Genomic DNA, 24158 nt, shown 5'->3' on the forward strand with positions numbered 1-24158 from the left:
TATATAGAGTTATGCTTGCAGGTTTGCCTGCAGGCCAGAAGAGGGCACCAGATCTCATTATAGATGGTTGTGAGCCACCATGGGGGTGTTGGGAATTGAATACAGATCTGTAATGAGATCTGGTGCCCTCTTCTGGCTTGTATGAATACATAAAGGCAGAAAGCTGTATACATAGTAATAAATAAATCTTCAAAAACAAAAACAAAAAAGAACCACCATCACAGTTCTCTAAATTAGAAACTTCCAAAGCTCATTCTCCAATAGGCAGTAAACAGTGTCTATGGGAAGCATGTCATGTGGTAAAAAGTTTCCTTGAGGCAGGGTGCTGGTGGCACACACCTTTAATCCCAGCACTTGGGAGGCAGATGCAGGCGGATCTCTGTGAATTGGAAGCCAGCCTGGTCTACAGAGTGAGTTCCAGGACAACCTCCAAAGCTACAGAGAGAAACCTTGTCTCAAAAAACAACAACAACAAAGTTTCCTTGACCACCTGTTTTTGGGAAATCCCAAACTAATGTATGTATGTTTGTCTGTTTGTTTACATGTCTATTTAGCAGTGCTGGGAATCAAACACAGGACCTCAAACTCGATAGGCAAGTGCTCTCTCGCTAATGTACTGATTGTACAGGCTAGTTTTGTACCAACTTGACACAAGCTGCAGTCATCAGAGAAGAGGGAATCACAATTGAAAAAGAAAATGTCTCCATAAGATCCGGCTATAGGCAAGTCTGTAGGGCATTTTCTTAATTAGTGGTTTACTGGAGAGGGCGCAGGCCATTGCGGGCTTGTCCTGGGTTCTATAAGACAGCAGGCTGAACAAGTCATGAGGAGCAAGTGAGGGAGCAGCCCCCTCCATGGCCTCCGCATCAGCTCCTGCCTCCAGGTTCCCGCCTTCACTGCTTTGATGATGAACAATGACATGGAACCGTGACATAAACACTGTCCTGCCCACGTTGCTTTGGCCATGGTGTGACCCTGACTAGCACGCTGCCTTCTTTTTGTTGCTATTGTTGCTTTATGCTTTTTGTGGTTTTTTGTTTTGTTTTGTTTTTTGTTTTTGTTTGTTTGTATTGTTTTTTAAGACAGGATTTCTCTGTGTAGCCCGAGCTGTCCTGGAACTCACTCTGCAGACCAGGCTGGCCTCAGACTCACAGAGAGTTGCCTGCCTCTGCCTCCCAAGTGCTGGGGTTAAAGGTTTTCACCAATACACTGTTGGTGATGCTGTCTTTGTAATGAGTCACAGTGAGCATCATCATAGTAAAAGCTCAGAGAAGTCATGCAGGAAAGAAGAGTGTGTGTGAGTGTGTGTTTTGAGTGTGTGTGAGCGTGTGTGTGTGTGTGTGTGTGTGAGCATGGGGTGTGTGTGAGAATGTGTGAGTATGTGTGTGGAGTGTGTAAGTATGTGTGTGAATGTGTGTGGGGTGTGTGAGCATGTGAGTGTGTGTGTGAGTGTGTGTGTGGGTGTTAGAGCATGGGGTGTGTGTGAGTGTGAGCATGTGTATGTGTGTGTGTTAGAGCATACATACACTGTGCAGGCCATGTATGTGGAGGTCAGAGTCAACATCAGATGTCTTCTCCCATTGCTCCCACCTAATTTTTCAAGGCAGGGTCTCTCCCTGAACCTGGAGCTTGCAAACGAGGCCAGGCTGGCTGGCTGGCTGGGAGCCCCAGGGGTCTGCCTGTCTTGGCCTTCCCAGCACAAATGCACATTCCTGCATCTGGCTTTCTACATGGGTGCTAGGGGCCTGAACTCAGATAGTCATGCTTGAACAGCAAGCACCCCCCACACCCGAGCTGATCTCTCCAGCCCCTAACTTCGGCTTTTAAAGTATTTTCAGCTGTTCAGACCATGCAGTGGAGGCGAGGATCTCTTTTTCATCTCTTTGCACCTCCACTGCAAAGATGGTCAACGTGCCTAAAACCCGAAGGACTTTCTGTAAGAAATGTGGCAAGCACCAGCCTCACAAAGTGACCCAGTATAAGAAGGGCAAGGGTTCCCTGTATGCCCAAGGAAAGCGGCTCTACGATCGAAAGCGGAGTGGTTACGGTGGGCAGACAAAGCCGATTTTCCAAAAGAAGGCCAAAACCACAAGGAAGATTGTGCTGAGGCTTGAGTGTGTGGAGCCCAACTGCAGATCGAAGAGGACGCTGGCCATTAAGAGCTGCAAGCACTTTGAACTGGGAGGAGACAAGAAGAGAAAGGGCCTAGTGCTCCAGTTCTAAAACTTGTGTCTCCAGAGAGGAAAACGCTGAAGCAGTAGGAAAATGACCGGTTAGAAAATAAAGTTGGACACGGAGCAAGGTGGCGGTGGTGGCGGCGGCGGCGGCTAGTATGGTGCGGGGACACTTGCGGAGAGTTTCTGGACTTGGCGCCCGCAGCATTGTAGTTGATAGTTCCTGAAGCAATTCATCCAGGTATGGATGAAGAACTAGAAAGAGATGAAAAGGTGTTTCTGCTTGGGGAAGAAGTTGCCCAGTAGGATGGTGCATACAAGGTTAGGAGTGGCCCATGGAAGAAATACGGTGACAAGAGGATCATAGATAGCTCCCATATCAGAGACGGGCTTTGCCGGAATCTCTGTTGGTGCAGCTATGGCTGGGTTGCGGCCCATCTGTGAATTTATGACCTTCAGCTTCTCTATGCAAGCCATTGACCAGGTTACAGACTCAGCTGGGAAGACTTACTACATGTCTACTGGCCTCCAGCCTGTGCCCACAGTATTCGGGGGTCCAATGGTGCCTCAGCAGGTGTAGCTGCTCAGCACTCATAATGCTTTGCTGCATGGTATGGGCATTGTCCAGGTTTAAAAGTGGTCAGCCCCTGGAATTCCAAGGGTGCAAAAGGACTCATTAAATCGGTCATTCGTGGGCTGGAGAGATAGCTCAGCGGTTAAGAGCACTGACTGTTCTTCCAGAGGTCCTGAGTTCAATTCCCAGCAACCACATGGTGGCTCACAACCACCTTGAATGAGATCTGGTGCGCTCTACTGGCATGCTGAAGATTGTATACATAATAAATAAATAAAATATTTTTTAAAAAATCGGTCATTCGTGGTGATGATCCGGTGGCGATGCTAGAGAATGAACTAATATATGGAGTTGCATTTGAACTTCCTACAGAAGCTCAGTCAAAACATTTGATTCCTATTGGAAAAGCCCAAATTGAAGGGCAAGGGACCCACATCACTGTAGTTGCCCATTCAAGACCAGTGGGCCACTGCCTAGAAGCTGCAGCGGTATTGTCTAAGGAAGGAGTTGAATGTGAGGTGTTAAGTTTGCGTACTATCAGACCAATGGACACTGAAGCCATAGAAGCCAGTGCTATCACGACAAATCACCTTGTAACTGTGGAAGGAGGTGGGAGCTGAGATTTGCGCCAGAATCATGGGCCTGCATTCAGTTTCCTTGATGTTCCTGCTGTTCCCGTCACTGGTGCTGATGTCCCTATGCCTTATGCAAAGATCCTAGAAGACAACTCCATACCTCGGGTCAAAGACATCATATTTGCAATAAAGAAGACATTGAATGTCTAATTTGGGCTCCGAATATCAAGTCATTGAGATTTATTTAAAATACTTATTGGGACTTCATCTGATGTGTACTGAGAAACTTTCCCAGTCAATGTTAGAGCAGCAGCAGGTGTCTCTGTACTGATAAGAAGTTTAAATATGCTTATAAGTGGAAAAATCCACTCCTGGCCCTAGATGCTATACTTTTTTTGTCTCTTATGGTTGGTCTAGCCTTTGAATGAGATTAATGTAAATATTTCCCTCTTTTACTACAAGGGGCAAGAATGTTGCAGAGTCCTGATGGAAGATATACCCCCAGAAGATATATGTTTAAAAAGTATATTGTCTACATTTGCTTTTAAACTGTTTTGATAAGGAATAAGAGGGATTTCTACCTATGAGTAATTGTGCGTATCCCCCCCCCCCCCCCAGGTTTCTCTATGTAACAGTCCTGGTGGTCTGGATACTCACTCTGTAGACCAGGCTGGCTTCAAACTCACGGAGATCTGCTTGCCTCTGCCTCCCAAGTGCTGGGATTAAAGGCGTGTGCTGACACCATTATTGTAATCCAGGCAAACCTGGCCCCGTCTCTCACCCACCTGCACATGGCAGGTGTTTGTACCCTGAATCTTCATTCTCTGTCCCTCCCTCTTTCCTGCTGCTCCCCTGGGGCAGACAGGACTTTTCCTGTTTCCCTCTTCTCTTCTGTCCTCTCTCTGTCTCTGTGTCTCTTTACCTCTTCTCCCCACCCCCACCCCGCCCCAGCTTCCCTTTCTAAAAAAACTTCTCATTTAAAAAGAAAAAGAAAATAAAGTTATTGTTCCTGAACCTAAAAAAAAAGTATTTCCATACTCATGCAGCTGTGGAGCACTGGTCAGAAGCTAGGCGTGGTGATGTGCATCCCAGCACTCAGGAGGCAGAGGCAGGAAAATCAGCAGTCCGAGGCCAACCCCCCAGTCTCAAATATAAGGAAAATTCCAGATGGCCTTTTGAAGACCCAGGTCCACGGGTAATTAACCTTGGGGAACGCTTGGTCACAGGAGTTCCTGGAGGAAAGGACTGAGGAACTGGGCCTCCTTGTCTCAGGCTGAGTGTAACAACATGGACGTTTGCTATGAAGGAGGGCAGCTTCTGGCTGTGTGTAGGTGCTGTGGAAGTTTCAGGGCTGAAAGGAGCCTACCCAGCCACAGTTTCTGACTACATGGGGTGTCAAAGCTGCTGGGTGCCTGACCCACAGAAGGTGCCATCAAACCATGTGCTGGTGTCAGTAGGGCTGACCGGGGATGTCCCCAAACCATGCTTTAGTGAGCTGCAGCTCTCTTCTTGGGCAGCGGCTGGGAAGGCATCACACAGGGAGGAGCCGAGGCAGCCAGAGGTAACTAGAGAGAATGGCGTGAGACACATGGAGGAGCAGCCAGCCTAGGGACCAGGAATCCCTCAGAGTCTGCCCTGGTTTCCTGATCACTCCAGGTAGCACAGTCACCTGGAGTGAGTCACTTCCTAGCCAGTTTGCAAACCTGGGGTCAGGGGAGCCTAGGAGTGGGTTGCCCTCCCTCAGTGGGCCCTGGCCAGGGCCTGTGTGTTTTAGGGACACACATAAGTGGATGGACACCTCCTCCCCACTGAGGAAAGCCAGGAGAGCAGTAGTTAGCCCAGCCTGGTTGTGGGGGCAAACTCCCTGAGCTTTAGTTTCATCTGGAAAGTGGGGATAATAATGTCCTCGTGGACAAGGTGTTACAAGATCACGGGGTCTACAGGAAAAACCACCGTACAGGGGGGTGCTGCTAGTATTACTGATGCTGTTGCTCATTTTCACGATGAAGGTCATGATGGTGATGGAGATGGTAGAGGTGGTCGTGATGGTGATGGTGATGACGATGATGATGACAGTGATGAGGGTGGAGACGGTGGTGATGGGAGTGGTGGCAGCCGAGATGAAGAAGGTGCTGATTGTGGTGATGATGATGGGAGTGGAGATAATGATGACGATGGTGACGGAAGGTGGGGCGCTATGGATTGGACCCATGGACAAATGCCACCAATGAGGCCCTCCGACACACAGCTGTACCCTAATTATTCTTGGCAGAGGAAAAGAAACCATCAGAAACTTCTATGAAGGAGGCCTGACTCAGGTGTGTCCAGCACTTGGACTAGGGATGGGCACTAGACCCTGGTGAGCCTCTGTGTTCTGGATTTAAGAGGGTACAGCGGTGTTCCCAGGCACCTGCTACTTTCAAGGCTAACTGTGGGTCTTGAAACAGGCTTGTGCCCTGAGAGAAGGATTTGTGAACACCACAGAAGCCCATCTAGTCCAGGGACAAGTGCCTCCTTCTGCCCTCAGGCACCCGAGAGTGAGCATGAGCCTGTTTGCCACCTTGAAGGGAACCCACTGCCACCAGGCCAAGGACAACTTTTGCCAGGTGGAGGTTCTGCGATCCACGGCTGTCCCAGCCTGGGAGTTTGGGAAGGGCTTCATCTCTGAATGTCGCTGCCACATTCAGGCTGTGGTGGGGCTGGGTTTAATGGGTGGCTGATGGTGAGCTCCAAGCATGCGGTGGCAGCGATAGTGATCTGAGCTTATGCCTGTCTGTGGTGGAGGTTGGAATGGGGACACAGCAAGGCTCTCTGGTGTGCACCTGTCTTTCCCAGCTTCATCGATTGTTAATGGAAGCTGGGCAGTGGTGGCGAGCGCCTTTAATCCCAGCACTTGGGAGGCAGAGGCAGGTGGATCGCTGAGGTCAAGGCTAGACTAGTCTACAGAGCGAGTTCCAGGACAGCCGGGGATACACAGGGAAACAAATCCTGTGTTAAAAACAACAACAACCAAACCAATAGCTTATGGAGATGCACTCTTGCAGGGCTGCATCCCTGAGCAATAAGGGGATATTATAAGTGTAGAATAACTCTGGGCAGTGCGGGTAGTGGTGGCTCACACCTTTAACCCCAGCAGGTGAATCTCTGAGTTCAAAGTCAATCTAGTCTACAGAAAGAGTTCTATGCTGGCCAGGGCTACACAGAGAAACCCTGCCAAAAAACAAAACAACAACGACAACAACTAAAGCATAGGACAGCAGCCAGGACACTAGCTACAGCCTGCAGGTAGGTCCCCAGCCAGATCCAGCCATTTATCATCACGGTCTGGGACTAGAACATGGACCTCTCCAGTTTGCTGCATGGATGGGGCTCCCAGCAAGTCTTTCTAGAAGAATAAATAAAGTCTTGTTATTAACTCTGTCTGAATCACCGGTTGCAGTCAGCTCTGTAAGTGTGACGCCAAAATTGGCTGCAAAAGGCCCGGAGAGACTCATTACGCACAGCTAAAACATGATTAAAAATCAGTGCAGCTACCCGTGCATGGATTTCAGGAGGCCTGGACAGCAAAGGCCGCAGGCAGAGCACACTTACCCGAAAAGCAGGGAAGCCAATGGAACTGGATGGGGCTCCAGGTGAGGGAGAAGAGATCCTCTCGGAAACAACATCAGTCCTACCTGGGCCTCAGTCTGGAGGCCTCTGCTACCCATGAAGGCCGGTGTGGTGATGCACAGGACTAGCCCAGGGGACAAGCCCTGAGATCCTGCCCTACCTGCCACTCTGGGGTGGCCATGGGCAAACCAACTGGCCCCTGGGTGGCAGTAACCCAAGAGGCAGCAACAGTTCAGCTTCCTTGTGCCCTTCTGTAATAGCCTGTGAAATTCAACAGGGTCATCTGTCCATATTCCTAGGAGAGAAGATACTTTGATCCAGCACTCAGGAGGCAGAGGCAGGCAGATCTGTGAGTTCAAGGCCAGCCTGGTCTACAGACTGAGTTCAGGGCAGCTGGAGCTACAGAGAAACCCTGTCTCAACAAACATTCTGATCTGGCACCTTCTTGGGAACCTCCCCAGATGCACTAGGGACCCAGAGAGGCCTGTCAGGTTCTCCTGTGCCTCACACAGCGTGGAAGCCTTGCAGTCACGTGCATGGTCCAAACGGGCTAAAGCTGAAATGGGTTTGTGTAACTGGAGACCAGCAGCTCCTGCCTTCAGACAAGGTTGATCCTGGGCTCCCAGGCTATACCTGAGTTTGACGTTTTCTCTCTGTTTCTGCCTCTGCTCCCCCCACATAGAGGCCATTCTGGGAGACACAGCAGCAGAGGGCTCCCATCTTGGGTTACAGCTCACTAAAAGAGCCCATTCCTCCCTATATGCTATTCCACCCCTAAGACTCCAGTGCGGGGTCCCAGTGACTCAGGCTGCTCTGAATTTGTCTCTACTCCACCTCCCCCGCGTGTGTGTCGGGGACGCCTGTGTGTGTGTGTGGACACATGCTCACTTGGTGCTGAGATGGTGCCGGGAGCTTCTGCAAGCTAGACAGGTTCTCTTACTACTGAGTCACACTCCAGCTCCCATCTATCGATGTCTTGAATCGGTCAGTATATGGGACAGGAAGGCAAGGGACATGGCGATCCATTAAAACCAACCGCGGTTTGAGCCTAGAACTGGGCACATTTGAGAAAGCAGAGTTCAATCTGGAACAGTGAGTAGGGTATGAAGACTAGAGGAGAGGGCAGGATGAGAACACACCCTTAGTGTCTGCTGTCCCTCTCTGAACACCCAGAACTTCCTAACTCCTAAGATCAAGTCATAGGGTTGGGTTAGACCCTCTTCTGCAGACACATGAGCTTGGTTTGCATCATTTTTTAATTTTAAGAGATTTATTAGCCGGGTGTTGGTGGAGCATGCCTTGAATCCCAGCACTCAGGAGGCAGAGGCAGGTGGATCTCTGTGAGTTCGAGGCCGGGCTGGACCGACAGCCTCCAAAACAATACAGAGAAACCCTGTCTCGTAAAACAAAACAAAACAAACAAACAAAAATAAAAATAAAAAAGAAAGCTCAGAGCCCACCTCTAGTGACACACCTCCTCCAACAAGGCCACACCTCTTAATCCTTTCTAAACAGTTCCACCACCAACTGGGAACCCAACATTCAAATACATGAGCTTATGGGGCCACTCTCTTTCAAACCACCACTGTGTATGTTGTATACGTGTGAGTACGAGTGCCCCCCCCGCCTGCTGAACTCGTAGATCACCAAATTCAACACAGCCTCAACTAAATGAAGTCCTGTCTCAAAAAACAAACAAAAAACAATCAACAGAGGGGAAAATAAGAAAGCCTCAACATGCTAGGTGAATTAGAATCACACACACACACGGTGCTACAGCTGAGCTGTTAAGAGCGCTTGCTGTTCTTGCAGAGGACCTGAGTGCAATGTCAGGCACTCACGTCAGGCAACTCATAACCCCAAGTAACTCCAGTTGCAGGGATCTGGTGCCTTTTTCTGGCCTCTGTGGGCACCTGCACAGTGTTCATACACACAGACACAGACACACAGAGGCATAAATAAAAATAAAACACGTCTTCTTTGAGGCTGATAGACCCAGGCATGTTGGCATATTCCTGTAACCCCAGCACTTGGGTGGGAGGTGATGGCAGACAAACTCTGTGTCTCCAAAACGTGTTGATCATTTTTAGAGTAAAGTTTCCATTTATCAGCCCCTTCCTGGGAGTCTTAATTCTTCTCTTAGGATTTCTTTCTGTGTCTGTGCACAGGTGTGCAATGCTCGAGGTGCCAGAAAAGGGCGTTGGATCTCGCAGAGCTGAAGTTACAGGTGTCTGTGAGCACCAGTGTGGGTGCTTGGAACCAAACCTGGGTCCCTTGAAGAGCAGCGGCATCTTAACCACTGAGCCTCTTCCAAGCCCCAAAATAACCATTTAAAACCATTTACTATGAATACATGCTTACCACATCATATGCCAGCAGAAGACAACTTTCAGGAGCCAGTTTTCTCCATCTCCCATTTAAGTCTTGGGGACTGAACCCGAGTCATCAGGCTCTGTAGCGGGTGTCTTTCTCTGCTGAACCACACCCCTGACCCCACAGTTAATTTTCGTGTATTGATCCGGTACCTTCCACAGTCCGTTCATACCTCTGCGTTTAATCGAGGGGCAGGTGCCTCTGAAGTCACTTAGGCTGGCCCGTACACAACAGGGCAAGGCTGGAGGTGGGTGCCAGCTGCAAGAGGGAGCTAATTCTGTGTGGAGGGGGGCAGTCAGTGGGGGAGAAGTGAAAAGGCTTGGCCCACAGGGTCAGGATGGGTGTGGAGCACGAATAGAATCGAGGCTGGGCCAGGCTTTCCACGAGGCTCACACTGATCAGGGTTGGGCAGGGATGTGGTACCTGGTTATGTGCCTTTGGCGTGCTGGTAACAGAAGCGCCAAGAAGCAGTGGAATAAGCCATCGGGAGCTCAGACCAGTCCTAGGCTGAAACAAAAGCCAGCTATCAGGGAGCCTGAGGAGGGTGGGGGAGCTGCCCTGGGAGGAGAGTTGGTGCAGAGACACAGGACCCCTCACAAGGAAGGGCACAGGAGGCTGGGGTGGCAAAATGACTCAGACAGGAGCCTGGCTTGCAGGTGGCGAAGTCTAGAGACAGGACAATGTCTTACTGCGCCCAAGCCGCTCAGGTTAGGGAGACCATCCTATCAATAGGGCCTATTGCTGTTAAGGTGAATTGAAACAATGCTCCTGCCACATGGGCCACACAGGTCCTGCTGGCTCTCTCATTCTGTCTTGTGTCTCCCAACACTGCGAGTCAGATGTACCTGCTATGCTCAGTCTTGGCTGGTAGGTGTTAGCACAGAAGGTGCTGTTCAGCCCTCACAGGCTGGAGCTGCCTGAGGTGATCACTTCACTGTGCATGTACATCTAGAAAAGCTGAGGAGGCATGCCATCAGGGTGCGCCTCTGTGCCTGGGTAACGAGCAGTCACTGCTCCTGTGCAGGTCAGCCATGCCCTTGCAGTTCCTAAGCGGGTCACTCCTACTTTCCCAGATGCTGAGAAAATTGCTCTTGGGGCAGACAGGCCAGCACCAGGGGCCAGGGCTGAGTTCTCAGAGGCCAAGGGGCCTGCAATGTCACGAGGTGCCCCTGGTGACACAAAGCATGCCTCCTTACAGGACACAACCAGTGTCTTGCTTGGGATCCAGAGGAGCACACGGCTATTGCCCACCTGACAGATTCCCGACGAAGGCCACCCGAAGACAGCTGTGCCCACAAGGGAGGCGGGGGAGGGCGGAGAGGGCGCTCAGCAGGGCACATGTGAGCCCGACAGCTGCAGGAGCACGGCACCGCACGGCTGCATGCTTTGTCAACACGGGAAATCCGACGGCAGGACGGCCGGCCCTCGCATTACTTGGGCCAGCCAGCTCTTTGACTCCACATTGCCTTTCAGACCGTCCTGGGCAATACAGGTACACCTCCCACCGAGGATGGCTGCCACCTGACTGTGCTGGCCAAGGATGAGCCACAGTGTTACAAGCTTGTGTACACTGGGAAGAAGCAGGGCACCGTGGGCACTGAGCACTGGGATGGATTTCCTCTTTGGGACTGCCGTATGTCCCTTCCTGGGTCCTTGTGGAGGTTCCATTACCAGTGAGCATTTACTAAGAACTTAGAAGAGATACTGAGTGTTTTGATCACGTGTGTGTGTGTGTGTGTGTGTGTGTGTGTGTGCACCTCATGAGTGCCTGGTGCCTGAGGGCAGAAGAGGGCATCAGAGCCCCTGGAGCTGAAGTTATGGATGGCTGTAGGTTGTCTGTAAAAGCAGCAAGTGCTCCTAACCTCGGAGCCATCTTTCCAGCCCTCACTGTACACTTTTTAAAAAGATTTATGTATCATGTACAGTGTTCTGCCTGCATATATCCCTGCGGGCCTGAAGAGGGCGCCAGATCTCATTACAGATGGTTGTGAGCTACCATGTGGGTGCTGGGAATTGAACTCAGGACCTCTGGAAGAGCAGCCAGTGCTCTTAACCACTGAGCCATCTCTCCAGCTCCACTGTACACTCTTAGTGCCCAGGACTGGGGCCACTGCTGGAGCTCAGTGGGTACCAAACTTAGCAAACAGGGTTCTAGTGTTCAGTATGTAGGGTCTCTTGGCCTCAGCAGGTGAACTCATGGGCTCAGACAACAGGCTCCTGCTTTCCCAATGCCAAGCTGGGTCTCTGGTGTCAGAGTTCAGACAGCCCAACAGCAGCATTTCTAGCTGGGCGCCCTAGGTGGCCCTGGGGAAAGAACAGGGAACAGCCAAGGGAAAGCCCGTGGTGAGGCAGTGTGGGGCAGTGGCTGGCTCTGAAAAGCAGCGTGGCTGGGAATGGGATACGAATGTTGTACTGGGGGTGGGGACCTCAGAACCATACTCTCACAACTTGGAAACGCGCACTGCTTCTTTTTGTATGTGGTGTTTGTGTATCTGTGCTTGTGCACGCCACATCCTGACCCGTCCTCTGGCCCTCCTCACCTGACTTTGAGGCAGTCTCTCACAGGACCTGGGACACACTGACGGGATACACTGGCTGACCAGCAAGTTCCGGGATCCTCCTGTTCCCCATGTGTGAGGCTTACAGGCAGGCAGGCTTTTCTGTGGGTGTTGAGGACCCACACCCCGTTTGTCATGCTTGCATGGCTGGCACTGCATGCACTGAGCCACCTTTTAGCTCAGAGCTGTAGTAAATGAATTTTTCCTGTGTGGAGATTGAAGCACCTCGCTGCCCCAAACGTCTGACTTCACAGGAGATGATGGCAGAGCTACTGGATAGCCAGGAACCCCGTCTCAACAGGGGCTTAGCTCCAAATCTCTGCTGTCACCTCCCCCTTGGCGGCAGCAGTGCTGGATCCTGACCCGGAGTCTCCCATGACTGCACTGGTTACAGTTTGTACTATATACAGACCTGGTGGTAAAATTCTGCCAGGTGGGGCTACTGTCAGTGAGTGGGCAGAAGGCAGCCAGTTAGTCAGCACAAACCACACAGAAGAAATCACAACCGTTCCTAACGACCCTGTCACAGGGGTCAACTAAGGCCATCTGCATATCAGGTATCTACATTATGACTCATAACAGCAGCAACATTAGTTATGAAGTAGTGGCAAGAATGTCACGGTTGGGGGTCACCACAACATGAGGAACTGTATTAAAGGGTCGCAGGCAGCATCAGGTAGGTTGAGAACTGATGGATTAATTACAAGGAAGTAAACAGGGCGCACCCAGGCTTCCTTGGAACCATAGACACAAGTTTCCAGCATGGAATCTTTATTAGACATGTTTGCTTTGCAGTGAAATGCTTCCATACAGTGTCCAGCCCACCAATCCTGAACACACCCACACCCCATGCTTGTAAATATTCAATGGTTAATGCTAAAGTTACTAAGTGGTCCCCAGCCCCTGCACCCCAGCCTGAGTAGGGCGCACAGGCCCATATGACCTCCTGCAGGTGAAACCTCTGGGTTACTCAGTCTGACAATGAGTAGACTAGAAACGCTGCCTGGGGGCTGGGAAGTTCCCTTGTGTGGACAGGCTTCTGGCCCTCCTGTTCCCCACCTATGGCACAGCCTCACCTGCAGACGGCCACCCTGCCTTGGGAGTGAACCTGCCTCTTTGATAGATGGGCACACCAGGAACTTGGGTGCCTTCCCCAGTGGCCTGTCTGTAATCTCCTTGCCTGACACAGCATGATCAGGTCTGCTCCCTGCTTGTACCGGGAAGCAGGGAGGCAGTTCCCAGCCCAGGCAGAGGGCCACCTAAATGTAGGATGCTTTTAAAGCATGAAACAGACACACCCCTACAACACAGAAGAGGCCTGGGGGAATTGGGAGACTCCTTGGCCTATGACCTGTGATCACATTCTAGGCGGTACAGGTATGAGCAAGACTCCTAGGAACATATTTTACAGATTCTCGCCTGGGCAGCCTTGGGAAAGCTGGAGTAAAGGGCAGATCTTTGAGAACACCGGCCTGCTCCAAATGAACACCATTCTGATAGCCGAGAGACACAAATAAAGTCCTCAGCGAACTCCAGAGAGGAAAGCGGCGGCAGCGGGCCGGGCAGCACCGTGATGCGGCGAAGTGCGGAGGTCCCGGGCAGGCCAGACAAGCCAGGGTGGTGGAGTGTGGGAGCAGGGCTGGGATCTTCCTGTGAAGAGCAGCAGCATGGCAGAGGGAGGCTGGAATGCTAGGCTGTCCTCCTGGGTATATGGGGCTGGGCCAGCAACCTCATCAGACTAATGCTTCCTCGAGGAACACACTATGGGATATGGGAGGTAGCCAGAGGCCACTGAAAATGTACACAGGAATCTTTGACACACTTCCCCTTTTCAAAGACTGGCTTTAGACTCCACTCCAAGAGTCAGACAGATGCTGGGGTGTGGGGAGACCACCGTGTGGTACAAAGCAGCAATACATAGTGTTAGTTTGCATAGCTTGCACTCTTGATAGAATGCTCCCTGGTTAGGAAATACATCCTGCACCCACCGCCGGCAGACAAAGCTGCAGTGCGCCAGGCTGCAGCCAGCATGCCAGGGAGGGCAAGGGAGTCAATGGAAAGTAAGCGGGCATGGTGGTGGTAGTGGTAGGGGGTAAGGGAAAGGAGGAGGAGGAAGAGAGGAAGATGGAAGGACCAGGAAGAGCAGAAATCCCACAAGCACCTCAGGAGCTGTGTGGGCCTGGCTGCTGAGCAGGCAGAGGGTTGGAGAGTGGGGACACTTTTATTTCTTCTGAAGTGGTTTCTGAAGGAAAACTGAACAGACACAGGCCTGGTGCGAGGAGGGATCTCTGCCCCTGGAGTGAGCTGTTCCTCCAGAGAGAAGGAACTCCAGTCAGGCTAAACATTAGCCAACACTGCTAGTCAAATGTTAAGAGGCTGAGCCCTCCACACTGTTAAGAACCAGGACTTGGTAATTTTCATTAAATGTCACGGCCTGCAGCTTCCAGTCCACAGCACTCTCAAAGGAAGCGTGGATGCCTCACCCCGGCAGAAGCAGAGCTAGAAACACCACAGTGCAGGACAAGGTGAACCCTCCACCCCACCCAGGGCTGCAGCGTTCAAGCATGGCTGTGGAGACAGAGAGGCTGGACCAGGCTACAGAGGGCAGCTGTGAGCTGGGCAACTGGGCAGCCCCAGACTCCAGTCAGACTCCTCTACCCGAGGACGCCGCTGACCGCTGGCTCCCAGCTCTCAGATGATGGGGATGACACATTTACAGTGCAGGATGAGCAGCTGCACGGTCTCCTCCACAGTTGGGGCACACCCGTCCAGCCTTCCCAGCCTTGGGCTAGGCTTCTGACCCCATCACTCCGACATCCCACCTACAGCAGTTACAGGGCAAGACACTGTCCTGGCCCACCTTCCTGCCTGTGCACCCATGCTCTGGAAGGCCCAGGCTGTCCCCTAGAGCCACCCAGAGGCTGGTGGGCTAGGCTGTAGACAGTTCCCATCTTGCTCTCTGCCACTGAGCAAATGAGGCCCCTCCATAAAAACCCTGCCAGGGGAGGCTGGCTCACACCTTCCGTGAGTCTAGCGCCTAGTCAACAATGTCTGCTGGCAGTGCTGCCGCCCCCCCCCCCAGGCTGCCATGTGAGGGGTAGGCCTAGATGTCACCACAGGAACGTCTGCAGTGCTGCTGAGTGCTTATGTGCAGAAAACAAAGCATGAAAAATTATCCCCGTCTCCTCTCCAACTCCCTTCCCGTCACATACCTTAAACCAATAGACAAGAACAAAACAAAAAAAGGAGAGAAAGCTCCCTAAATCAAGTCTTTCAGGCTTGTCTACCTTTCTCCAGATAGAAGAGCTGGTGGAGAGGGGCCTCCTCAGACCCGGAATGGCAGAGACGGCGTCTCACTGGAGGCGGATGATGTGGAAGTTGGGGTGGGGCACGGAGACAGACACAACTGTTTTCAGGACAGATTTGATTCTTCTGCGCTGGGAGGTAGTAACTGTCACCCCAGGGAGCCCCTGTTCCTTGAACCTATGATTCACCTACAAGTCTTGTGCACTAAGCAGCTTTGGGGTGCTGAGCTGGTCACCTGTGCCCTTGGTCACGTGCCCTCTGAGCGCATTCTCTGCCGCACCACTGTCCCATGCAGGCAGCCGCTGGTATTCCTGACAGGCTCGTTGTCTCAGTGCTCACTTCCTTCACGAAAGCTTGGACTACGTGGTTGAGGCCCAGAGTCCTGCCTGGTCGAGCCAGCTGTGGATCAAGACTTTCCAAAGTATTTGCTTAGATGTGGCCCTTTCTGCCCCCAGTGGCTCCTTAAGGAACATTCTCCTGTTGAGAAGACACAGGTGGAGAGCAAGCCAGGCCGGGCTGCTCTGGACAGGCAGAGGATGGAGTCTGGAGTCAGCTGGAGAACACTTCTGGAGCTCCAGGGCTCATCTACCCTTCCGACAGGCCTGGAGACAGCTATTCTCCACCAGCAGGGCTGTGTGTGGCGCTGGCAGCGGCCTCAACAGCAACGCCAAGGGCCTCCCAGCTGGCCTGTAGCACCACTGTTCTATGTCACCATTAGAAGAGGGGACAGCATTTAGAGTGGTGCTTGGGGCCAGTGGCCCAGGCAGATGCTTCATACTACCTAGGGTGACTATTTGGCTTTCTAAAATAATTCCAATCATTTCTGTTGCTGTTGTTTGCCCAAGGTGGTCAATCTCTCTCTCTCTTCTTCATGTCCTTGGTAGATAGCTGCCTACATTCCAACGTAACTTCTCCCCCATCCTGGTACTAGGGATTGAACCCGGAGCCTCGTGAATGCTTGGTCAAGAGTGAGCCACATTCTCAGCCTCCAAAGCTCTGTGAGCAGCGGCAGCCTGCCTTTCCCACCGCCACAGCCTTTCTGAGCGGCAGCCGCTGCGGTTCCCCTACATGGACCCCAGACTCCCAATTAGCAAGGTAAACCTTTCACCCATCCTCTATGCTCCTACCCTCCCTGAGGGACAGTCCTAGCTGCCTGTAACCCACTGCAATCCAGATCCTCTAAGAGTACAAAAGTAGGTGTCCACGGCCCTCTGCCGTGCCATGAGCGAGCGCTGGGGTGTCACTGTTGGGAGATGCCACAGTTCTGTCAGGAACACGCTTGCTCGCTGATAGGGCTATGAATAAGTTAGTTTTCATTGACAGTGCATCCTCAGAGCGGGTTCTATCACGCAGTGCCTTCCCAGTCACCCGGGGGCTCCACAACACCATTGGTTACTTTCCTGACTTTCTTCATATTCTCCATCACTCCTGATGTTGTCACTCTGGAAAAGAAAAGAAGCCAAAATGTTGGGGGAACCCATAACCCTGCAGTAAAGCTTCTAGGCCTAGGTGGACACCTGCTCTGCTTCCACTAGTGTGGTGGGCACTGTGGGGTGCTATCTGGTGCTATGTGGTACTGGCCAGGCCGCTTGGCCTCTCTGAGTATAAGGATAAAGGGAATTCCTACTTTCCCAAGCAAGCTATCATCACTGCCAACATCCATTTTTCTCTCTTTCACTAGTGGCCAGAGATTGTAGGCCATATTCATACGATTGTTATGGTTATGGGACATTCAGGAAAAGCAGCTAACTAGTGGGGTCACTACACACAGTCATTCCCAAGGCACAGGACAGAACCACGGGCTCAGTGCTCAGAACTGCCCCGTGTACAGTTAGCACTGTTCCTCGTGGTCTGGAGCTCCCCAGCCATGGCAAGAAGCCCCCGGCTTCCATTGCACGCTGCTGCTGGTTTGTCGCTGCCGCCGCCGCCTGCCTCAGTTCCTTTCGCAGCTATCCTGACCGACCCTCCTCCTGCCCCTCACCTAGTACTCAGGTTCCCACGAGACAGTCGCTAGTGCCCACCTGCACTGCTGGGCCTGCGCCGCTGCTTTCACCCCGCTAGTGGCTGTGGCCTCCCTCTGAGCAGCGACAGAGCCTATACTTGACAAGCACTCTAGGGTGATCCTGCAGCCCTAAGGGTGTGTAGAAAGGAGAGAAGGCAAGGTGAGAACAGCAGCCCGCACACTAGGGGCAGTGACCAAGCGGGACAGCGGAGAGACACATGGTTGGCTCGATGAGATGGTCACTCCCTCTGAAGACAGAGAAGGTGGCCTAGACAGCTCCCCGGTGCTGCTGCCGGGCCTGGGTGTGGAGCAGACTAACGCCCTAAAGCCTCTGGACAGGACAGGACAGAGTCACATCGAATACAGTTCTGTTCCCATGCCAACAACCAGTATCTGTCTCAGCCCACACCGCAGGCTGCCACCCTCTCTCACGGACCTTGTGTAGAAGGGACTCTAGTGACAGGCTCTGGAGCCACCCAGGTCACAGGTGGGAAGGGAGGCCTCCTATGCAGGTCTGAGCAGCATGTTCCAGAGAGCCAGCCAATAGTGTGCTGAGAACAGAGCGGCGCTGGGGACCCTCGCCAGCTCCACATCTGTCCCCATTCCTGACTGACCTCCATGACTCCCCACACCCAAAGGGCAGAATAAACGCAGATCATCCGTCACAGCAGGCTGCAAGCAGACAGCGTGGCTGAAGCTGCCCATGGACACATCTGTTTCTGTGCCTAAGACATACTTGGGAGCTACACTGTGAGAGGCCTGGGGAAGAGGATCCGGGCATCTTGGTTCTTTGTCTCCCCTGTGGAATAGGAGCTTGGAGAGACTTCTGGCCCCGCCCGCCCTCTCCTACACACCACCCAGGTCAGGAGCAACCAGACAGTAAGGATGTGCAGAGCAAGGCAGACAGTCCAAGGCGAGTCAGGGAAATATTTGTAACCCACGCTGGCAGGCTCCAGGAGAGATGTTAGAGACAAGGAGGGAAAGCGAGCCCCCATGTGTTCCTTCCCAGGCTGACAGAAAAGCCATAGGCATACGGGGTGATGGCCACTTGGGCTCCACAGGCAAGCCTGGGCTAGCACAAGGACGGAAGACACGGAAGTAACCCAGGACATGGCCACACAGGTCGCGGAGGGGCAGCCACTGCGAGGCTTGTTAGGAAGGCCGTGGACTTGTTCTGAGGGTGCGGAGGGAGGGTAGGGAGCACAGGCCACAGTTCCTTCACATACCGGGGGCATCACTCGTGGTGGGGTCAGACCTGGTTGCTCTTACAGAAGGCAAACACCAATTGTGGCTGATGCCTTACAGAGAGCTGAAGACCTACAACATTGAGGCCAGAGCTCTGCTTGCCTCTGGCACAACTTATTTGAAGAAGACTTCAGAGGTGCCATCAAGAACACACTCCCAAGCAGGAGGGGGTAACAGCCCAGGTGCCACGCTATCCGCCTGCTCTGAGAGATCACCACCAGTGGCAGGTGGGGGACCCCCATGGGTCTGTTCTGCCTTCACAGACTCTCAATCTCCAGGACTCTCTTTAGCCTGCCTCTCTCCCTTCGTCCTTAGTGTAGAGATGGGACCCGGAGGCTTGTGCACATTAGATAAGGCCCCATCCTATGTTCCAGGGGTCCCAGTCCAGTGTCTTCACTGAGCTAAGGTACTCTGCCTCCAACAGTTCCTGAGCTTCCGCTCGCCCTCAGAGCCCAGGCTGCACTGAAGCTCCTGGTGACACCAGTGTCCTAAATAAGTAAACCCGTGTGGCCACTAAGCAAGCCACCCCCTGCCACTGCAGCGCCCCTGTCACAGTAATGATAGGACTCCATGAAGCCCAGAAAACACCCAGCATGACCTGAGCTCTGCTTCCTTGTCACAGGAGTGTAAACGGAGGTCACCAAGGCATCACCTCCATCTCCTGCATTCTCCCTGGGCTATACCTTGCCAGAATGGAGAATGTGCTCTCTCTAGTTACAAGGCTGAATGGAGTCTATGTACTTCCCTCTCCCTTCCTCCCAAGAGTCAAACACACTCAGAGTGGCTTTCTGTAAAGTTTCTCACTCTCAGACTGACAGCAAAGTAAAACTTTAAAACAGTGCCATGAAGGTCAGGTGTGGTAGCTCACTCCTTTAATTCCAGCACTTGGGAGGCAGAGGTCTCTGTGAGTTTGGGGCCAGGCTGGTTTACATAGCCATCCAGCAATACAGTGAGAACCTGTCTCAAAAAATAAAACACTGCTATGAGACACACGTCCTCTTTCCAAGGCACAGTGGTCTAGAATAGGAACACAGGGAACACAACTCCCACAGGGCCACTTCACAGATCTGCTCAGCAGAGGACGCTGTGACCTAGTCACTCAGCCAAGTACCCACCACTTTGCGGGGAGAGTTAAGAGGGCCCCCAGTTGACTTGTGTTTGTGCCATTCACAAAGACTCTGCTACCTCTGGACAAGTAGCTGGAGGCCCTCCGGTTCCTCCCACTGTGTGGAAAAGTTATTTCTGCATGGGGGATGAGGTGTGGTCAGGGCCCAGGCCAGGATCCACTTTGCGCTCAGAGCTGCCCTATGAGCCATGATGTCCTGACAGCTCAGCCTGGGCTGCACCTCAGCCTTTGAGCAGGGCAGGGGGAGTCTCAGCCTGAGCTGACCACCACACACACAGCCCAGCTCATCAGAGTCAGAGCTGTACACAGGTTACGGCTCATCTGGCATATGACTGCCTTTCCTGAAAATAAGGCCTGCAGTTCCGAACCCTGTGACTCAGATGCAGGTCGGAGGTCCTGCCTGCTGTCAACCTGTGGTGACTCAGAAGACGCCATTTTCAAACACCAATAGCGATGCTGGCAGCCTGACAGCCCATTCTAAACTGGCCACTGGGAGCTGCTGCAGTGATACTCAACAGGATGGCAAGTTCTAATTTTCCCTGACAAAACTGAACGATGGCTGGCAGATACTGCACTTCAAACTAGCTAAGCACGCCAGGGGCTCCAGTGTCCATGTCCTTCTGCTAAAAATAGAGGCACCACCTCCAAGCTGTAGGATGCTGAGACCAGGGGACCCACTGCACACCATGCCTTTCAGTTCAGAAGAGGGAGGGTGGGTAGGTGGGTGAGCAGCTTACACAGACTCCATCTCCAGGTCATCTTCCTCCTGAGAGAGCTGCAGGTAGGGGTTATCTGAAGCCGGGCGGAATTTATACCCCGTCAGGACAAAGAACACCAGCGTGGCTGTTTCATCCAGCAACTGCAAATTTAAAATCCACCCCAAAATAAAAGGGTTAGCAACACTGTTCTTCAGAAAGCAATGGAAGCAAACCAGCTGCAGCCTCCTGCGGTCTCCACATGCTTTACCAAGAACAAGAGCCAGCTGCTTCAAGCACGGCCAGAGCGGACACTGAGGTGTTCCGTGGGAACCACTTTCTATTTTATGATGAGAGGATCTTGGTGTGGAACCCAGGCTGGCCTTCTAGGTGGCTCACCGCCTTCTGCCTCAGCTTCCCCAATGCTGGGTTGCAGTGTGCCATTACACTGGTTCATCTTATACCTTCGCTGTCCTGCTTGTTCTTCCTTTCCCAGTGTATGTGCGTGCGTGTGTGCGTGCGTGCGTGCGTGCGTGCACGCTGTGAAGTGGAGTGTGGAGGTCAGAGGACAACTTACTTATGGGACTGCAATTTCTTCCATCATGTGGGTCCTGGGGATCAAACTTAGGCCATCAGTCTTGGCAGCAGACACCTTCACCATCTGAGTCATCTTCCCAGCCCAAGAACAAGGGGCATGGGGTGAAGGGTCCATTAAATTAATCCTTCTTTTTAAAAAAAAGGCTTATTTTATTTACATTTGTGTGTATATCTACATGTGTGACTGAGCAGGCCAGAAGGAGGTGTTGGCCCCCTCGGCTGGGTTTATAAGCATTGTGAGTTGCCCACCCCATGTAGCTACTGGGCTGAACTTGGGTCCTCGGGAAGACTAGCAAGTGCTCTTGACTTCTGACTCACCTCTGCGTATGTAGCACTTGGTGACCCATGACCAGTTCTAGTATCTTACAAGATCGTTTATGATTATAATAAAAAGATAGGTTCAACCGCCTCCCCCAAAACAACAACCAAAATCCCCAAACCAAGAAGAAGTGAACTCAAAACTGCTCAAGTTCTGAGACTGAGGGCAAAGGCGGATAAATTCTAATTACAGAGCAGATCTCATTCTCCCTGCTTGAGGTTTCTCTCTTCAAAGACTTAGAATCAATCACTAATGCAATTACATCCAGATTTTTCATGTAACCCAGCAGTTCTTCTGGGCACACAGATCATTGAACTTGGAGAGCAGAGGAGAGGGAGGGTCTGAGCAGTCATTCCCAGGTAAGTCAGACACAACCTTAAGCTACGGCCCAAAGCATGATCCTCAGCACAAATCCCAGACTGTCCCCCAAGAGCAGCAGACCTGGTAGAGCCACTTCCACTGGAATGGAACAGCAAACTTGAGAAGAAAGGCGATGATCCTGGTGAAGTAGATGTAGCACACAATCTACAGAAAAAGCAAGTCAGAGATTAGATACCGCTTTCTGCCACTAATTAACTGCAAAGCAGAAAATAGTTCCCCAAAGGAAAAGATGTGGTCTATAGTCCCGGTTACCAATTCCCAGGGAAAGCGGGGGCTCTGCTCTACACGTACCCACGTGGTGGCTAAGGCGCTGACCAGACCCTCCCGGGAGACTAGCCCTTTAGTATGGCTGTTCTAACCCTTTCCTGCCACCCACATGCAGGTCCTTTGGCGTCAGGCTCCAAGGGCATTCTCTTTCTACTGCTTGGTGGCAGTTCCAGCAGCTACAGCAAAATGGTCACACGGGGAACACACAGATGCCGTAAGCAGCTGAGGCCCATACTCCAGGACATACAGAATCACACACTCTAAGCTGCTAACACCTTCCTCTCCCTTCAATGAGGTCTCAGTGAGCTGGCCATGAGACCACACTGAACACTAGACCAGGCTGGGGACGGCTAGGTCTGCAGGCCAGGCCAGGCGTGTGTGGTGTGGTGTCTCCCTGGCTTTGTATCACCATAGGCATCAGGAAATGCTGTGGTGACAGCTGCTCTGACGATGACACATGATCCACGTAAACAAAACAAGAACGCCAGCTGGATGGGTGTCTGCCCTGCGTTTCTGCTGCCACCCCCAGCGTCAGAACGTTTGCTAGGGCAGAGCTGTCAAGCTTCCTTGAGAGAGTCAAGACAACACCGGGAGACTACAGTCCAGGGCTGCACCCACACAAGGCCCGTGTTCATCACTGACTTGCTGGATGCCATGGTGCCCACCTTTAATCCCAGCACTTGGGAGGCAGAGGCAACGGACAGAGGTTAGCCAGGGCTACACAGCGAGTGACACCCCCTCTCCAACAAAAACAAAACCCCAAATCCCAAAACTAAAGCAGCCTCAGTTTTCTGTTTTTAAGAAATACAACACAACTAGCTCCTGCCTGGCAAAGGGAGAGTGGTGAGCACTCCGTAACTCTCTGTGGAGAGCTGCAGGACAGCACGAGAGCGCACCCACATTCCTAAGTGGGCACGCAGGGCAAGTCAGGGCATGGCTGGGTGTGGCTCAGGCCCGGAGATGCCCTTGGATGGAAGGCACCCGGACGCCACACAGGCCCGGGCCCTTTCCTGCAGCTCTGGCCCCACATCAAGTGGACGCGCTGCTTTTCTAAGTACGAAGGCTTCAAAGCAGCAACCCAGATTTTTGTTCCCACTTTAAGAGAGGCGATGTGAGGTTGTGAGGCTGCTGGCAGGTCTAAGTGCAGTAGCTGCTGTCACCAGGCCGGCTCCCTGATCTTACTTACAGACTTAGTTGTGTTTTTACTCACCAAGACGTAGTAATGTCTGAAAAGCTTCAGCTTTGCTAAGTTAATGGCAGCTACAAAGAACAGAAGGAAAAGCACATTAACTTTCTTTTCGTTCATTCACCGTCCGGCTGTCCTGCCACCTACTCCCATTCATCCATAAGGAGACAAAGTCTTGCTGTGTGGGCCAAGCTGCTATCAGGGAAACCCCACCTCAGTCATAAGCAGTATGAAGCACTGTGCCTAAACTTCATCCATTTAAAAAAAAACAAAACTGTAACCCTTCTATATACCCGAGTTCGTGCAAATGTACACACGCACACACACACACAAGAAATGGAGCAAGTTGAGTGCCTGGCGAGGGGCATGAGACAGTCAACCTTGCAACTGTTTGGGACAACCCCTCACTTGGGAGATGGATGAGCAGAAACGATACTATGGATGGGGTCTCAGTATAGACAAGGGCCAGAGCTAACCTCTCTCACCAGCATCAGCACAAGGCTGGCCTAAATAAATGACCATCTGAGGGCCTCCCACAGGGGCAAATTCAGTCAACTCTCAGGTACAGTTGGCAAATTTCACTTTAGTTTCCCTTACATGCTTCATAGTTAAGTCCTTTGAAATCAGGCTCCTTGGTTAAGCTCTACCTCCAAGAACATTCAAGGTCAGCCAAACCAGGACAACCAGCTTCCTGACACTGCCTATAGCTATGAAATATTGATGACCACAGAGAGTAGCCTGACTCCCTCCCCGATTAGCAACCCTTTCACTCATCATAGCCTTCCTGCAGGAGGCAAATTAATTTTGCTTAATAGCATTCAATTACTGATTCCGTTTAAGAATGGGACTGTGGGTGGCAGACATTCAAATTTTCTCTTCCTTTTCCCTCTGGCTCATGATTAGCGGGGGGCAACGAAGCTTAGCATGCCCACAGAAATTCCAGGAACCCTAAGTCATCAAGGTGATTAGCAACTAACAGTGCTGCCAGGTCTTTTGAGAGAATAAAGGCAGCCTTTCCAGAAAGTTCCAAAGTCTAGAGATAACACTGGCTTTCCATGCGTGCCTGTCTGTGTGCAGTCATGCATGCATGTAGGAACAGGCACACACACCCAGCAATCGAGGGAGGTGACAAATGGCGGATCACCTAACACTCTCATCTCTGAGAATCTGA

General features: G+C 52.0%; 2 protein-coding genes and 1 pseudogene across 4 annotated transcripts in view; 2 read left to right on the top strand and 1 right to left on the bottom strand.

Annotated features, from left to right (window-relative positions):
- Nucleotides 1-1885: 1885 nt before the first annotated feature.
- On the top strand, nt 1886-2223 carry LOC101833808 (60S ribosomal protein L36a-like). Its single transcript, XM_013124797.2, has one exon. It carries the CDS (start codon nt 1903-1905, stop codon nt 2221-2223), a length of 321 nt encoding a protein of 106 aa, XP_012980251.1. The 5' UTR covers nt 1886-1902.
- Nucleotides 2224-2265: 42 nt separating this feature from the next.
- On the top strand, nt 2266-3533 carry LOC101840763 (annotated as a pseudogene).
- A 9084-nt stretch (nt 3534-12617) lies between these two features.
- Gpr107 (G protein-coupled receptor 107) overlaps nt 12618-24158 on the bottom strand; it is a 65562-nt gene continuing 54021 nt past the window's right edge. For 2 of the 3 annotated variants that reach the window (XM_013124836.3, XM_040745010.1), the window contains exons 15-18: nt 23012-23061; nt 21595-21678; nt 20280-20401; nt 12618-16611 (exon numbers count right to left, since the gene is read on the bottom strand). In XM_013124836.3, the coding sequence (XP_012980290.1) occupies nt 16515-16611; nt 20280-20401; nt 21595-21678; nt 23012-23061 (353 nt within the window). In that variant the 3' untranslated portion in view covers nt 12618-16514. Of the gene's footprint in view, nt 16612-17190; nt 17301-20279; nt 20402-21594; nt 21679-23011; nt 23062-24158 lie in introns of all 3 variants that reach the window. The other variant, XR_005877073.1, reaches the window with a different exon arrangement.

Source organism: Mesocricetus auratus, unplaced genomic scaffold (genome assembly GCF_017639785.1).
Source record: "Mesocricetus auratus isolate SY011 unplaced genomic scaffold, BCM_Maur_2.0 Super-Scaffold_100004, whole genome shotgun sequence".
Classification (NCBI taxonomy): Eukaryota; Metazoa; Chordata; class Mammalia; order Rodentia; family Cricetidae; genus Mesocricetus; species Mesocricetus auratus.